General features: G+C 41.8%; 1 protein-coding gene and 1 long non-coding RNA gene across 2 annotated transcripts in view; both read right to left on the minus strand.

The window, feature by feature from the left end:
- The window catches only part of LOC112072670 (uncharacterized), a 7,234-nt gene extending 2,948 nt beyond the window's left edge, over positions 1–4,286 (minus strand). The window contains exon 1 of the long non-coding RNA XR_002894365.2: positions 4,200–4,286. This is a non-coding gene — a long non-coding RNA (uncharacterized lncRNA). The remainder of the gene's footprint in view (positions 1–4,199) is intronic.
- Positions 4,287–10,491: 6,205 nt separating this feature from the next.
- Positions 10,492–16,999, minus strand: LOC139024903 (AT-rich interactive domain-containing protein 4B-like; the record flags this gene model as incomplete). The annotated part of the gene is made up of 4 exons (XM_070439884.1): positions 10,492–10,587; positions 12,804–12,883; positions 14,513–14,603; positions 16,919–16,999. Coding segments are annotated over 4 exons (348 nt in total), but the record flags the coding sequence as incomplete, so codon positions are not given.
- Between the last annotated feature and the right edge of the window lie 1,471 nt (positions 17,000–18,470).

The following is an 18,470-nucleotide window of genomic DNA, read 5'->3' on the forward strand; positions in this document are numbered from 1 at the left end:
TAACACGTGGCTGCTCACCGGGCGCCACCTAACACCGTGGCTGCTCACCGGGCGCCCACCGCAACACCGTGCTGCTCAGCGGCGCCCCTAACACCGTGGCTTTGCTCACTACGCCTGGCTGCCACCGCGCACCTAACACCGTGGCGTTTACTGCCACCCGGGCGACGCGACCTAAACGTCATCCGTGGCTTGCTCACCGGGCGCCAACCCTCCCAAGAACGACAGTGGGCTGGACGTCAACCGGCAGCCAGGCTCTGAAACAACCGTGGCTAACCTCGACCGGGTCGATCGTTTCCCTACCCTACCCACCACTCGTCCAGCCCATGCTTGCCACCGTCGTCCGGGCACCCACCACTAGACGACCCCACCTAACACCGTGGCTGCTCACCGGGCGCCACCTAACACCGTGGCTGCTCACCGGGCGCCACCTAACACCGTGGCTGCTCACCGGGCGCCACCAAACACTGTGGCTGACTCACCAGGCACCAGCTAAAAGCCGGAAAACTGTATAAGTGATTACTTTTCATGTTTGTTTCTTTTTAAATCGCAGGACAGGATCAGATGATTACTTAGCTTTATTCAGGATGTCAAAATATTTTTTCTAACACAACAGGACTCGGCATCTTATGAGAACAGACCAGGTATGATGTGGGTCTACACCGTCTTATGAGGACAGTGGTTTCTCTCCTGCTCCAGTACTTCTCCTCTTTTCCGACATGACTTCGGTCAAATTCAGACAAAGTATACATTTCTTCCCAAATCCAACTGTTCAGTGAAATGTCGTATTGGGACTTTTAGTTGGAAGGATGAGACAAATAAGAATGTGTAACAGAAACCTAATTCTGCAATCTCCCCTTTAATGTCTGACCCTGCCTGGTCTAAAGTAGTGCATTATATAGGGAATAGGGTTCTGGTCTAAAGTAGTGCACTATATAGGGAATAGTGTTCTATAGGGCTCTGGTCTAAAGTAGTACACTATATAGGGAATAGGGAGCCATTTAGTCCAGGAGGGAGGCGGAGTTCCGCTGACCTCACAAGAGTCAATATGGTACAGCGTCCTCTTCTCCTCTCTGGGTCTCGGGTCTACCTGCCTTGAAGAACCACTTACATAAGCAAACACTACTGGGTTGGCTCGCCTGCTGTCACCATGTCAGTGTGTGTGTGTGTGTGTAGTGACCTGTGGAAAACTAAGGTGACAAAACAACAGTCTGGAAAACCCTGATAACTGACTCTCACTTCAAACATTGACACACACACTGTAAACAGAGGGCCTTTCAAATTTTGGGTTGGAGACGGTGCCTTTCGCCATGCAAACTACCACGTGCCCACTGCCACCTAACCCCTACCTGACTGCTTAGTGTACCTTCTCCCAAGAGGATGTGTTTACCTCTGGCTGTTGTCATGTAACCTGACTGCTTAGTGTCCCTTCTCCCAAGAGGATGTGTTTACCTCTGGCTGCTGTCATGTAACCTGACTGCTTAGTGTCCCTTCTCCCAAGAGGATGTTTTTATAATCATGCCATTTTCAGCTGTTCAAATTGCTGATCCACTAAAAATAATGGCTTCATAAGGCTGATTTGTTTCAAGGTAAAGACACAATACTGCTCAGTTTGCAGATACATTTTTACTGTTTTAAGGCTTATTTCCAGCAATTCAACACATCTTGCCATGGGGCAGAGACAAAACAGTTTAAAAGATCCTTTCCTGCAATTCAACACATCTTGCCATGGGGCAGAGACAAAACAGTTTAAAAGATCCTTTCCTGCAATTCTATACATTTTGCTATCCGAGTGATAAAACCAATGGCAATGCATTTTTATTTTATTTTAGATTCTCCCTGACTGTCCCGTCTTTTTATTTGTGATAGTTCTGAAATATCCTCGATTTAACAATATCTATCTCCATTATGTTTTCTACATACACACAGTACCAGTCGAAAGTTTGGACACACCTACTCATTCCAGGGTTTTTCTTTACTTGTACTAATTTCTACATTGTAGAATAATAGTGAAGACATCAAAAGTATTGTCACGTTCATCGTAGTGAGGAGACCAAAGCGCAGCGTGATGTGAATACATACTTTTAATAGAAGAAGACTGAACACGAAGAACACTAAACAAACTAACAAAATAACCGTGAAGCTAAATATAACGAGTGCAGACATGCAACTTCACATAGACAATCACCCACAAACCAAACTGGCAAATGGCAACCTAAATAGGATCCCCAATCAGAGGCAACGATAAACAGCTGCCTCTGATTGGGAACCAATCTAGGCCACCATAGACCTACATATGTCTAGACTAGACACACACACACCTAGACATACAAAAAACCCTAGATAAGACAAAAACACACATACCACCCTCGTCACACCCTGACCTAACCAAAATAATAAAGAAAACAAAGAATACTAAGGTCAGGGCGTGACAAGTATGAAATAACACATATGGAATCATGTAGTAACCAAAAAAGTGCAAAACAAATCAAAATGTATTTGAGATTATTCAAAGTAGCCACCCTTTGCCTTGATGACAGCTTGGCACACTCTTGGTATTCTCTCAACCAGCTTCAACTGGAATGCTTTTCCAACAGTCTTGAAGGAGTTCCCACACATGCTGGGCACTTATTGGTTGCGGTCCAACTCATCCCAAACCAATTGGGTTGAGATCGGGTGATTGTGGAGGCCAGGTCATCTGATGCAGCACTCCATTTCTCTCTCTCTTGGTCAAATAGCCCTTACACAGCCTGGAGGTGTGTTAGGTCATTGTCCTGTTGAAAAACAAATTATAGTCTCACTAAGCGCAAACCAGATGGGATGGCGTATCGCTGCAGAATGCTGTGGTAGCCATGCTGGTTAAGTGTGACTTGAATTCTAAATAAATCACTGACAGTGTCACCAGCAAAGCACCCCCACACCATCACACCTCCTCCTCCATGCTTCACGGTGGGAACCACACATGCGGAGATCATCCGTTCACCTATGATGCGTTTCACAAATACATGGCGGTTGGAACCAAAAAATCTCAAATTTGGACTCAGACCAAAGGACAGACTTCCACTGGTCTGATGTCCATTGCTCGTGTTTCTTGGCCCAAGCAAGTCTCTTCTTATTATTGGTGTCCTTTTAGTAGTGATTTCTTTGCAGCAAGTTGACCATGAAGGCCTGATTCACGCAGTCTCCTCTAAACATGTTGAGATGTGTCTGTTTCTTGAACTCTGTGAAGCATTTATTTGGTCTGCATTTTCTGAGGCTGGTAACTCTAATGAACTTATCCTCTGCAGCAGATGTAACTCTGGGTCTTCCTTTCCTGTGGCGGTCCTCATGAGAGCCAGTATCATCATAGCGCTTGATGGTTTTTGCGACTGCACTTGAAGAAACTTAAAAATTCTTGAAATGTTCCGTATTGACTGACCTTCATGTCTTCAAGTAATGGACTGTCATTTCTCTTTGCTTATTTGAGCTGTTCTTGCCATAATATGGACTTGGTCTTTTACCAAATAGGGCTATCTTCTGTATACTACCCCTACCTTGTCACAACACAACTGATTGGCTCAAACGCATTAAGAAGGAATTACATTCCACAAATTAACTTTTAAGAAGGTACACCTGTTAATTGAAATGCATTCCAGGTGACTACCTCATGAAGCTGGTTGAGAGAATGCCAAGTGTGCAAAGCTGTCATCAAGGCAAAGGGTGGCTATTTGAAGAATCTCAAGCATAAAATACATTTTGATTTGTTTAGCACTTTTTTGGTTACTACATGATTCCATATGTGTTATTTCATAGTTTTGATGTTTTCTAAAAAATAATGTAAAACACCTGAATGAGTAGCTGTGTCCAAACTTTTGACTGGTACTGTATATAAATATTTTTTGGGACTGGCGACAACAATTTAGTAGTGACGGCAACACAGACAGATAGACAAGATGATCTCACCAGTGCAGGGCAGGTTACCTTGCTGTGTTCTTCCTGTCACCAGTAGATGCAGAGCCCCCCTCCACACCACCACCTCAAACACACATCACCTTCCAAAAACACACATCAACTTCCAAACACACACATCAACTTCCAAACACACACACACCAGTGCAGGGCAGGGTACCACGCTGTGGTCTTGTTCTTCCGGTCTCCAGCAGAGGCAGAACCCCCCTCAACACATACCACCTTCCCAGACAGAGACAGACAGACTGACTCACCAGGGCAGGATACCATCCTGTGGTCTTGTTCTTCCGGTCTCCAGTAGAGGCAGAACCCCCCTCAACACACACCACCTTCCCAGACAGAGACAGACAGACTGACTCACCAGGGCAGGGTACCATACCACCTTCCCAGACAGAGACAGACAGACTCACCAGGGCATGGTACCATACCACCTTCCCAGACAGAGACAGACTGACTCACCAGGGCAGGGTACCATACCACCTTCCCAGACAGACTGACTCACCAGGGGCAGGATACCATCTGTGGTCTTGTTCTTCCGGTCTCCAGTAGAGGCAGAACCCCCCTCAGGGTACCATCCCACCAGCTCTTCATTCTGTCTCCCGTCACTCTCATCCTCTTCACTGGATGACGAAGATGGCTCTCTCCTCCTGACTGTTAAAGGAATCAAGAAGCTTTCAAAACAACACACAAAGTGAATTTAGCTGTAGAAGAACTAAAAAGATTGAAATGGCACAGATTAACAAAACAAACAGCCCCAGTCTTAACTACATTTAAACTAATGAGTAGGTAGACCTCTCTCTGTCTTAACTACATTTAACTAATGAGTAGGTAGACCTCTCTCTGTCTTAACTACATTTAACTAATGAGTAGGTAGACCTCTCTCTGTCTTAACTACATTTAAACTAATGAGTAGGTAGACCTCTCTCTGTCTTAACTACATTTAAACTAATGAATGTAGGTAGACCTCTCTCAGTCTTAACTACATTTAAACTAATGAGTAGGTAGACCTCTCTCTGTCTTACTACATTTAAACTAATGAGTAGGTAGACCTCTCAGTCTTAACTACATTTAACTAATGAGTAGGTAGACCCTCTCAGTCTTAACTACATTTAAACTAATGAGTAGGTAGACCTCTCTCTGTCTTAACTACATTTAAACTAATGAGTAGGTAGACCTCTCTCTGTCTTAACTACATTTAAACTAATGAGTAGGTAGACCTCTCTCAGTCTTAACTACATTTAAACTATGAGTAGGTAGACCTCTCTCTGTCTTAACTACATTTAAACATGGTAGGTAGACCTCTCTCTGTCTTAACTACATTTAAACTAATGAGTAGGTAGACCTCTCTCTGTCTTAACTACATTTAAACTAATGAGTGTAGGTAGACCTCTCTCAGTCTTAACTACATTTAAACTAATGAGTAGGTAGACCTCTCTCTGTCTTAACTACATTTAAACTAATGAGTAGGTAGACCTCTCTCTGTCTTAACTACATTTAAACTAATGAGTGTAGGTAGACCCTCTCTCAGTCTTAACTACATTTAAACTAATGAGTAGGTGACCTCTCTCTGTCTTAACTACATTTAAACTAATGAGTAGGTAGACCTCTCTCAGTCTTAACTACATTTAAACTAATGAGTAGGTAGACCTCTCTCTGTCTTAACTACATTTAAACTAATGAGTAGGTAGACCTCTCTCTGTCTTAACTACATTTAAACTAATGAGTGTAGGTAGACCTCTCTCAGTCTTAACTACATTTAAACTAATGAGTAGGTAGACCTCTCTCAGTCTTAACTACATTTAAACTAATGAGTAGGTGACCTCTCTCTGTCTTAACTACATTTAAACTAATGAGTAGGTAGACCTCTCTCTGTCTTAACTACATTTAAACTAATGAGTAGGTAGACCTCTCTCTGTCTTAACTACATTTAAACTAATGAGTGTAGGTAGACCTCTCTCAGTCTTAACTACATTAAACTAATGAGTAGGTAGACCTCTCTCTGTCTTAACTACATTTAAACTAATGAGTAGGTAGACCTCTCTCTGTCTTAACTACATTTAAACTAATGAGTGTAGGTAGACCTCTCTCAGTCTTAACTACATTTAACTAATGAGTAGGTAGACCTCTCTCTGTCTTAACTACATTTAAACTAATGAGTAGGTAGACCTCTCTCAGTCTTAACTACATTTAAACTAATGAGTAGGTAGACCTCTCTCTGTCTTAACTACATTTAAACTAATGAGTAGGTAGACCTCTCTCTGTCTTAACTACATTTAAACTAATGAGTGTAGGTAGACCTCTGTCAGTCTTAACTACATTTAAACTAATGAGTAGGTAGACCTCTCTCTGTCTTAACTACATTTAAACTAATGAGTAGGTAGACCTCTCTCTGTCTTAACTACATTTAAACTAATGAGTAGGTAGACCTCTCTCTGTCTTAACTACATTTAAACTAATGAGTGTAGGTAGACCTCTCTCTGTCTTAACTACATTTAAACTAATGAGTAGGTAGACCTCTCTCTGTCTTAACTACATTTAAACTAATGAGTAGGTAGACCTCTCTCAGTCTTAACTACATTTAAACTAATGAGTAGGTAGACCTCTCTCTGTCTTAACTACATTTAAACTAATGAGTAGGTAGACCTCTCTCTGTCTTAACTACATTTAAACTAATGAGTAGGTAGACCTCTCTCTGTCTTAACTACATTTAAACTAATGAGTGTAGGTAGACCTCTGTCAGTCTTAACTACATTTAAACTAATGAGTAGGTAGACCTCTCTCTGTCTTAACTACATTTAAACTAATGAGTAGGTAGACCTCTCTCTGTCTTAACTACATTTAAACTAATGAGTAGGTAGACCTCTCTCTGTCTTAACTACATTTAAACTAATGAGTGTAGGTAGACCTTCTCTCTGTCTTAACTACATTTAAACTAATGAGTAGGTAGACCTCTCTCTGTCTTAACTACATTTAAACTAATGAGTGTAGGTAGACCTCTCTGGTCTTAACTACATTTAAACTAATAGTAGGTAGACCTCTCTCAGTCTTAACTACATTTAAACTAATGAGTAGGTAGACCTCTCTCAGTCTTAACTACATTTAAACTAATGAGTAGGTAGACCTCTCTCTGTCTTAACTACATTTAAACTATGATGTAGGTAGACCTCTCTCAGTCTTAACTACATTTAAAACTAATGAGTAGGTAGCGTCTCTCTCTGTCTTAACTACATTTAAACTAATGAGTAGGTAGACCTCTCTCTGTCTTAACTACATTTAAACTAATGAGTAGGTAGACCTCTCTCTGTCTTAACTACATTTAAACTAATGACATGTAGGTAGACCTCTCTCTCAGTCTTAACTACATTTAAACTAATGAGTGTAGGTAGACCTCTCTCAGTCTTAACTATACTGAACAAAAATATAAACACAAGATGCAACAAGATTTTACTGAGTTACAGTTTACAGAAGGAAATCAGTCAATTTAAATAAATTCATTAGGCCCCAATCTGTGGATTTCCCATGACTGGGCAGGGGTGTAGCCATGGGTGGGCGTGGGAGGGCATAGGCAACTTGGGAGCCAGGTCCACCCACTGAGGAGCAAGGCCCAACCAATCAGAATGAGTTTTTCCCCACAAAAGGGGTTTAGTACAGACAGAACTACGCCTAAGCAACCCCCCCCAACACTGGGACCAACACTTTACATGTTGTGTTTATTTATTTGTACTGTTATGACCCCTCTTTGACCCCCACGAACACCATGGTGTTCTAGTTTTGCTCTACAACCTCCACAAGTGTCAAGAGACTCGTCTGAAGTCGGTACAGCCGATCTGTCAACTTCTCTCTGCAGCGTCCCAACTGTTTGGGCTACACACTAATATGACAGTGGAAAGGTGAGACTGTCATGAACATGTCAGTTGTTTTATAGGACATCCACAGGCCTCATAGGACTCGTCTGAAGGTCCCCCGGTACCAGTTGGAAATATATATACAGTACCAATCAAAGGTTTGGACACACTTACTCTTTCAAGAGTTTTTCTTAATTTTTACTATTTTCCACATTGTAGAATAATAGTGAAGACATCAAAACTATGAAATAACACATATGGAATCATGTAGTAACCAAAAAAGCGTTAAACAAATCTAAATATATTTTACATTTGAGCTTCTCAAAGTAGCCACCCTTTGCCTTGACAGCTTTGAACACTCTAGGCGTTCTCTCAACCAGCTTCATGAGGAATGCTTTTCCACAAGTCTTGAAGGAGTTCCTACACATGCTGAGCACTTGTTGGCTGCTTTTCCTTCACCAAAGGTTTTCTTATTTAAAAAAAACAAGACGTTTTACCCCTCTTTCTCCCCAATTTCATGGTACAGTCTTGTTTCATCGCTGCAACTCCCGTACGGACTCGGGAGAGGCGAAGGTCGAAAGCCGTACGTTCTCCGAAACACACCCAACCAAGCCGCACTGCTTCTTGACACAATGCCCACTTAACCCGGAAGCCAGTCGCACCAATGTGTCGGCGGAAACACCGTTTGTGGTGTCACATAATTCTGTTGAGCTTCAATTGGTGGACAGTTTGTTGGTTCGTTGTAGTGACAACCTGCCTTATGAGCTGTCAGGTTGTTGGTTCATTGTAGTGACAACCTGGCCATTATGAGCGGTCGTTGGTTGGTGTCGTTAGTAGTGGACAACCTGGCCTTATTGAGCTGTAGGTTGTTGGATTCATATTGTAGTGACAACCTGCCCTTTATGAGCTGTAGTTGTTGGTTCTTGTAGTGACAACTGCTTTATGAGGTCTGTCGGTTGGTTGGTTCGTTGTTAGTGACAACCTGCAGCTTGGTATTTATGAAAATATGAGCTGTCAGGTTGTTTGGTTCATTGTAGTGACAACCCTGCCTTATGAGCTGTAGGGTTGTTGTTGCGTTGTAGTGACAACCTGCCTTATGAGCCTGTCAGGTTGTTGGTCATTGTAGTGACAACCTGCCTTAATGAGCTGTCATGTGTGTTGTTGAAAGTATGTTCAGGTTGTATGTAGTGACAAACCTGCTTATGAGCTGTCAGGTTGTTGGTTCATTGTAGGTGACAACCGCCTTTTGAGCTGTCATGTTGATTGGTTCATTGTAGTTGAAACTAGCCTTATGAGCTGGTCAGTTGTTGGTCATTGTAGCTGACAACCTGCCTTTAGGGGAGCTGTCAGGTTGTTGGTTCGTTGTAGTGACAACCTGCCTTATGAGCTGTCAGGTTGTTGGTTCATTGTAGTGACAACCTGCCTTATGAGCTGTCGTCATGTGTGGTTGCATCCTCCCCATACACCATAATGTCCCCAGGTCAACATGTACAGCAGCTCCAGGGCAGAGAGCCAGGATGGTGGACATGATTGTCTGGAAGAAGCAGCTCAACCCGGGACAGGATAAGAGCAGCAGAACATCCCAATGCAGTGAGCCAGGAGAAGGTGATGTTTGAGTCAGGCAGACATATTGGACCATACAGCACTGAACAAGAGCACATTTGACTTGCTTTGTGTTGCTAGCTCCAACAGTGCAGTAGTATCTAATCAGCTATTGAACACCTACCAAAACGTACAGGTTACATTCATCATAAATATTCAGAGTTGATATTTCAAGCTATTGTATGTGTTTACAGGTCTATATTTCCTAAATACATGCAGATATCCGAATGCTGTTTGTTTATGTAGGGCAGACAACTGACTGCTTGTATTTCCACATTTTAGCAATATCAGAGCTTGCAATATTGGGTTACCTGAGCTCACCCCCCCAGACAGATATTATTCTGCAGTTTGAGTTAAGGAGGTATGTCACAATATCCATCAATTTAACCACTTCTGCAGTAAAACATATTTTTACACAACCATCCATTTCATAAATGGGAGACCTTAGAGTTATGGAAAAACATGGTTGTGTTTTGTTATTCCCCGGGTAGGGGTATCTAAAAAACTAAAGCCATTTTTGAGGATTAGCCACCAGCCAACCAGGAGGATTCCCAATTAACTCCAGACAGATTCCAGCCGGCTCTATTCCCTGGAATGTCTGCCTCCCAGGAGAGGAGAGGCAGGATCAGGGTATAACTATTCCGTCTGCTGGCATCTCATTCCTTCATCCAAGTAACGTTTAGCCCAGAACCAGTATTACTAAGTAGGGCTGGGAATTGCCAGGGAACCTCACGATACAGTCACCATACTTAGGTGCCGATACGTACTGTGATTCTTACCATTCCATACGGCAATGTTATTGTGATTTGATGTTCCAAACATGAATCACTATACTGTATGTCTGCTGCAGAAAGAGGACAGACAGCATGTGAAAACGAGTTCGGATCAGTCACGGAGATAAAAACACGTTGGCTTACTATTTAAAAAGAAGACGGAGAACAAGCTATAGGATGCCAGATATTTGTCTTAGATACAGCCGACTAGCGCTCCCTAATGCTACCTGGCGCTAGCTAACGCTACCTAACAACAACAAGCCCTATCCTCAGCCCAGTGTGAACAGCTTACAACAGACAGGCAGGTGGGTCATGAGGCCAGATACTCACACTGGATTGGACCTGCGTCCACGGTTCCCCTTCTTGCCGATGACAGGAGTGCCGAAGTGCTCAGGGTTGGTGAGAGGGAGACGATCTAGTGTCTGGAACAGAGACCGACAGCAAACAGCAGGTTAGAGCTGGAGGACAGGTTAGAAGAGATCGAGTTGTTCTGGAACAGAGACCGACCAAAACAGCAGGTTAGAGCTGGAGGACAGGTTAGAGACGATCTAGTGTCTGGAACAGAGACGACAGCAAACAGCAGGTTAGAGCTGGAGACAGGTTAGAGACGATCTGTGTCTGGAACAGAGACCGACAGCAAAACAGCAGGTTAGAGCTGGAGGACAGGTTAGAGACGATCTAGTGTCTAGAACAGAGACCACAGCAAACAGGCAGAGTTAAGAGACGACAGTGTCTGGAACAGAGACAACAGCAAACAGCATGGTTAGACGACTTAAGTGTCTGGAACAAACCAACAGCACAGCAGGTTAAGCGAGGACAGGCTTAGTAGACGATCTAGTGTCCTAGAACAGAGACCAACAGCAAACAGCAGGTTGAGAGTGGATGAGTTAGAGCTTGAGACAGGTTAGGTGACTGGTTAATTTATAATATAGACAGACAGCAGGTTAGGTGACTGTTAATTCATAAAATAGAAGACAGACAGGTTAGGCGACTGGTTCATTTATAGTATAGACAGACAGGTTAGGTGACTGGTTCATTTATAATAATAGACAGACAGACAGATAGGCGACTGGTTCATTTTATAGTAATAGACAGACATTTAGGTGACTGGTTCATTTATAATAATAGACAACAGGTTAGGTGACTGGTTCATTTATAATAATAGACAGACAGACAGACAGGTTAGGTGACTGGTTCATTAATAATAGACAGACAGACAGGTTAGGTGACTGGTTCATTTATAATAATAACAGACAGACAGGTTAGGTTAGGTGACTGGTTCATTTATAATAATAGACAGACAGACAGGTTAGGTGAATGGTTCATTTAATAATAAAGACGAAGACAGGTTGGTGACTGTTAATTATAATAATAGACAGACAGACAGGTTAGGTGACTGGTTCATTTATAATAAGAGAGACAGGTTAGGTGACTGGTTAATTTATAATAATAGACAGACAACAGGTTAGGTGACTGGTTCATTTATAATAATAGACAGACAGGTTAGGTGACTGTTATTCATAATATAATAGACAGACAGGTTAGGTGAGCTGGTTTATTAAGTAAGAGACAGACAGGTATGGGTGAATGGTTCATTCATAATAATGACAGACAGACAGGTTAGGTGACTGGTTAATTTATACATAATAGACAGACAGACAGGTTAGGTGACTGGTTCATTTATAAATAATAGACAGACAGGTTAAGTGACTGGTTAATTCATAATAATAGACAGACAGACAGGTTAGGTGACTGGTTCATTATAATAATAGACAGCAGACAGGTTAGGCGACTGGTTCATATTATAATAATAGACAGACAGACAGGTTAGGCGACTGGTTCATTCATAATAAAGACAGACAGACAAGAAGATTAAGGTGACTGGTTCATTCATAATAATAGACAGGACAGACAGGTAGGTGACTGGTTCATTCATATAATAGACAGACAGACAGATTAGGTACTGGTTCATTCATAATAATAGACAGACAGACAGGTTAGGTCGACTGGTTATTCATAATAATAGACAGACAGACAATTAGGTGATTGGTTCATTATAATAATAGACAGACAGACAGATAGGTGACTGGTTCATTTATAATAATAGACAGACAGACATTAGGTGACTGTTCATTTCTAATAATAGACAGACAGACAGGTTAGGTGACTGGTTCATTTATAATAATAGACGACAGACAGGTTGGTGACTGGTTCATTTAAATATAGAAATAGACAGACGGTTAGGTGACTGGTTCAATTAAAATAATAGACAGCACAGGTTAGGTCGGTTATTAGGTTGACTGGTTCTTTATAATAAGAAGACAGACAGACAGGTAGGTGACTGGTTCATTTATAATAATAGAAGCACAGACAGGTTAGGTGACTGTCAGTTATAATAATAGGCAGACAGACAGGTTAGGTGACTGGTTCATTTATAATAATAGACAGACAGGTTAGGTGACTGGTTCCCGAATGGCACCCTATTCCCTACATAGTGCACTACTTTTGACCAAGGCTTAGTGCACTATCCCCTTATAGGGTTCTGGTCAAATGTAGTGTACTAGAAGAGGGAATAGGGTGCCATTTGGGACGAAGGCTGTAGTTAAACTGTGGTAGAGAGAGTCCAACTGAGACTTGCCTCGCTCTCTGCAAAGTGACGTGCTCCTTTCAGGCAGAGAGAGGAACGCCTCAGTGTCTTCTCATCACCATCATCAAACACTGGGGGGAGAGCGATGAATTGAGGGAGAGAGGAGGGAGGGAGAGCGAAAGAGAGATGGAGGGAGAGCGATAAAGAGAGAGATGTAGGGAGAGCGATAAAGAGAGACGAAGGAAAGCGACAAAGAGAGAGATAAAGAGAGAGATGGAGGGAGAGAGATAAAGAGAGAGAGTATAGATGGAGGGAGAGCGATAAAGAGAGAGATGAGGGAGAGCGATAAAGAGAGACGAAGGAAAGCGACAAAGAGAGAGATAAAGAGAGAGATGGAGGGAGAGAGATAAAGAGAGAGAGAGTATAGATGGAGCGAGAGATATAAAGAGAGAAATGGAGGAGAGTGATAAAGTGAAAAAGTAGTTAGGCAGAATATAGGCCATGGCGTTTACATACAAAGTCTGTCACAAATGGCTCCCTATTTAGTGCATTACTTTTGACCAGGGCCCATAGGGAATAGGGTGCCATAGTGGATGTAGACAAGCACACCCACTACCTCTCATTCAGGGCAATATAGCAAACACACTGTTCTGTCTCCCTGACTAAATCCCTCATATGTTCTAATACAGACTGCCTGGTGTGTTTAGGACTGGCTGAGAACTGATTGGCTGCTCTCAGTAGGGGATGTGCACAGTTATTACAATATTCCAACAGACGTTAGTACTTGTGAGTATTCATTTTTGCAGAGGGAAAAATTGTAAGTCCTATTTTGACACTGAAAAGGCTTTTTCTAAATTAAATTGAAATATCTATGTGACATTGTTAGATACAAGGATATACCATGACATTTTAAAGTATTAATTTAATAAAACAAACGTTTCAACTTCGTTGCAAATTAATTACTTAAAAATCATACAATGTGATTTTCTGGATTTTTGTTTTAGATTCCGTCTCTCACAGTTGAAGTGTACCTATGATAAAAAAGTACAGACCTCTACATGCTTTGTAAGTAGGAAAACCTGCAACATCGGCAGTGTTTCAAATACTTGTTCTCCCCACTGTAGTTATATCTTTAAATACAGCCACTGTTATGTAGGATGATAAAGAACATTGCGGCTGTTACAATATAGCTACTGTAGCCAAGTAGCGTCTCTCTCCCTCCGTGCTCCCATCTCACCGGCACCTAGGCATGATGCAGAAATAGAGCACCAGCCTCCCTCAGCACTGCTCACGTTAACAATGTAGTTTTAAAAAAAACACAGGAATAACCGATATATGACAAATTCATGTTACTGAAATTATTCCGAACTCCCATCCCTACTCTTCAGTGTGTGTGTGTGTGTGTGCGTGTGTGTGTGTGTGTGTGTGTGTGTGTGTGTGTGTGTGTGTGTGTGTGTGTGTGTGTGTGTGTGTGTGTGTTCTCTGCACCACCCAATGAGTTCCACCTCACAGCTTCATTACAACTCTAGAAAATAGGACAGACACTATAGAGGTGGAGTAGTAGTAGTAGTAGTAGTAGTAGTAGTAGTAGTACACCAGTCGATATCACCAGAGTACTTTGTTCAGGACAAAGACAACTATTCTGTACTCACCAACAGTGTATAAAGCGTGTTACTCACCAACAGTGTATAAAGCATGTTACTCACCAACAGTGTATAAAGCGTGTTACTCACCAACAGTGTATAAAGCGTGTTACTCACCAACAGTGTATATACTGCAGTCTGTCAGCTTGTTGATGGAGGCTTCCTGGTACACTCCATCAGGGTTCTTCACCTCTACTACAGCACCAACCTGACAGACCAGACATACTGCTGTTAACATTCAATACTGGCTGACTGACTGCCTGGGATGGCTGACTGAATAGCTGACTGACTGGCTGGCTGCCCTGACGTCTAGATATAGTGGTGTCATGACTGTCCACGAGAATCTAAATCAGTTAGATCAGGTTTGCAATGAATAACTTTAATCAGACCCCCCACTCACCCTAGAGAGGGGGAAAGGAAAGCACTGGTGGGGATTAACAACTCACGCCCTGTTGTAAATCAAGGGGAGAAGATGCAGGTCTCCCTCTCCAACATTCACCAAATGAATGTTCTTTGTTTCAACAGACTATCCCCGCTGAAACTCTAAAGTGAATACTGGAAAAATATTTCTAACATCGAACGTGGGGAATGATCAAAGGCGATCTATAGAACATTAATGTCATTTTGTTTATTATTTTGTGATGTCATTAAAAATGTTATAAAGGAAATACTGTAACTTGGAAAGTATACCTACTACATGTACGAAGTTTCCATACTATGCGTTGTGCATGTAATATGAACAATGATTAAAGTATTTTTGTTAAGAGAGGGATGGGATTTGAAGCTATGAGAGAGACTTTGCAGAGTGAGTAATTGGCGCCCGGAGTGAGGTCAGGGAGCGTGTCAGCTTGCCGGAACCGCCCCTTATGAGCAAACTGTATAAATGATGGGCTAAGAGAAAAACACATCAGACCAGAAAGATGTGAAGCTGCAGCTGCACGTTTAAAGTTGTTTGAACTTTGAATCTCAACACGAGGTGGAGACGATAAACTCCCCTCCTGAATGATCACTGGTACGGCTGATTAGCTGTCCTAAGTAAAGTATCTTCGAAAGCTAATTTAAGTAGGACCATTATACTACTCTGCTCAAACCGTCGTATCACGCTACTCTCATCACCCCACTGGGAACCATCAACACAGCTGACTAGCCTATCTTCAAAGAAGCATCTTCAAGCGTGAATGGAACTCTGTAGTTCTGTTCAGGACTACACGACAAGTCACCGGATACCGGACAACTACAGAGAAGGACAACAGTGGAAGACTTGTGGGAACCATTTCGGACAATCAGAGCCTTACAAGTGTGCCGCGAAAAAGGCCCAACTCCCTTTCTAAGGCTGCTCTGTTCACCGAGAGACCCCGACATTTCACGTAAATACATTCATGATTTCTTACTCAAACCGAGCGGCGGTTCGTGTGCAAAGTATATGGTTACTGTTGGTGAGAGTAGTTTCTGAATGTACCAATGTTAAGAGTCTCGCTCTCTCTCTCCCTCTCCACTTTAACAAGCAGCCATGTTGTTGTCATTCCGCTAGGGACCTGTTTTCAGCATATTTAGGATCTAGTCAATAATCGATGCAAATTTTATCATGTGTTCCCATTTAATTAGCTCGTAAATAAATAATTAAATCAATTTGTGTAGTGAATCATAAGTATGGCGCTGGTTTTTGCAGATGCAAGGTTACGACTGTTCAGAATGATGATGTGATATGAGGTTTTGATTAATAAGTTGACTGTTTATAGATGTGATAGGTAAAGACCTTTTAGAGTTAAATTTGGCAGATGGTAACTCTTTAAAGAACCTCTCTCGTGGTGCCCCAGAACCTAATGAGTTAACTGTTACTGTAACGGTTCTCCTCTTCCTCTTCATCCGAAGAGGAGGAGCATGGATTGAACCAAGACGCAGCGTGATACTTAGACATGATATTTATTTAGACACGACAAAACAACGAAGACAAAAAACGAACTATACTTGAATTAACTAACAAAATAACAAAACGAMTGTAGACARACCTGGACGTAAGAACTTACATGTAACACGAAGAACGCACGAACAGGGAAATGACTACATAAAAACCGAACGAACAAAATGAACAAACAAACCGAAACAGTCCCGTATGGTGCAACATAGACAGACACAGGAGACAACCACCCACAAACAAACAATGTGACAACACCTACCTTAATATGATTCTCAATCAGAGGAGATGAAAACCACCTGCCTCTAATTGAGAACCATATTAGGTACCCATTAACCAACATAGAAACAGAAAACATAGACTGCCCACCCAAACTCACGTCCTGACCAACTAACACATACAAAAACGAACAGAAAACAGGTCAGGAACGTGACAGTTACACGATTAATTTAAATCGGGTAACAATTAAACATAGTTAGTGGATTAGATAAATAACAGTCTTCAGATTAATGTTAAAGTAAAGTCACGACAGGTTTGGATCAGTTCATATGGACTTGAAAAGAGACATTTATAAAAGAGATGAGATCACAGTTAAAGAGCTGTCTTACCTTCAGAGGGCCTTGGATGCTGTCATCATGGACCTCCACTGTGGCCAGGTCTGGTTTAAAGGTCACCTGAAGAGGGGAAAGGAGGTTAAACGATTACTCCACATCACACGGCCTGGGAGCGACAACCTGTCAAAATATTAGCTACACATGTCATGTACAGTCAGTAGTGCAGTCAGATCATCATATCAAATGGTAGTAATCTTGCATTTGTGTGACAGGCTAGGTCCCACATAGCATCAAGTTGACACAAACACACACATTCTTCCCTTTGCTCATACACAGGATAACAGGATGGATGGTGTCTTGATAACTTTGACCCAACATTCTGTCCTCTTCCGGACTCCTAGCGACTAGCCTACATTGTTGCTACAACACTGGGACAAACCAACAGGTTCTTATCACGGGGTTGCCAGTCAGTCAGATGGGGGAGATAACTGAAAGATATACTGGGCCTGCGTCCCAAATTGACATTGTACTAATTTAGCAGACGCTCTAATCCAGAGCGATAGTTGTGGAAATGTACCCACGATGTTGTTCACTTTAAAGGGAACCTTTACCGCTAGACATTATTTGTTGTGTTTTCCCCGTCTCCCTACATAATGATGACTGATTAGAGGCGCTTTAGACATAATTATGAGCGAGAGGAGGCATTTTAGACATAATTATGAGTGAGGGGAGGCGTTTAAGACATAATTATGAGTGAGGGCGTTTTAGACATAATTATGAGTGAGGGCGTTTTAGACATAATTATGAGTGAGGGCGTTTTAGATATAATTATGAGTAAGGGCGTTTTAGACATAATTATGCACAGTTAAGAGCGTTGAGCCAGTAACCAAAAGTTAGCTGGTTCGAATCGCCAAACCGACTAGGTGAAAAACATCTGTCTTTGTGCTCTTGAGCAAGGCACTTAACCCTAATTGCTCCTGTAAGTAGTTCTGGATAAGAGCATCTGTTAAATTATGTAAATGATATTGTGTGATGTTAACAGAGGTCTATTTTCTGGGTGACGTGAACATTGAGTGGTTATGCAATTACCGTAAAACCTCAATTAAAAGCCCAGGTTTTTATTTGCTTAAATCACGGAACACAACAGGCGCATATTAGAGACAGGCTTATACTTGAGCCATGCATCTATTTCCTTAATGCACACAGATTTGCTCATTTGCATAGTTAATTGTTTCATTCCAGCATTCACTTCCAGTATTTTAATACATTTCTTAATTTATTGCACTAATGTGTCATCATTTACACACAGTCATGTTTATTTTGTCTTAGTATGCCTCTATTTAAAAAAATATATATATAATAATTCCTTGACAGAATAATTATTCTTCTCTGACTGGGCATTTTCAGCAGTTCATTCTTTAGCCACTAGAGGGTGAACTGCCGATTTCTTTGGGTCTGTACTCCCGTTAGATAGCGGTATTCAGCTGTTAGCAGCCACTGGCTAGCTATGTCTAACTGGTGATAAAAATGGACAATTTATCATTTTTATATCAAGTAAAATGTAACAAATTAAACAAACCTCGTAAACAACTCATGCTAATTCATG

This window comes from Salvelinus sp. IW2-2015, unplaced genomic scaffold (assembly GCF_002910315.2).
Source record: "Salvelinus sp. IW2-2015 unplaced genomic scaffold, ASM291031v2 Un_scaffold1998, whole genome shotgun sequence".
NCBI classification, from domain to species: Eukaryota; Metazoa; Chordata; class Actinopteri; order Salmoniformes; family Salmonidae; genus Salvelinus; species Salvelinus sp. IW2-2015.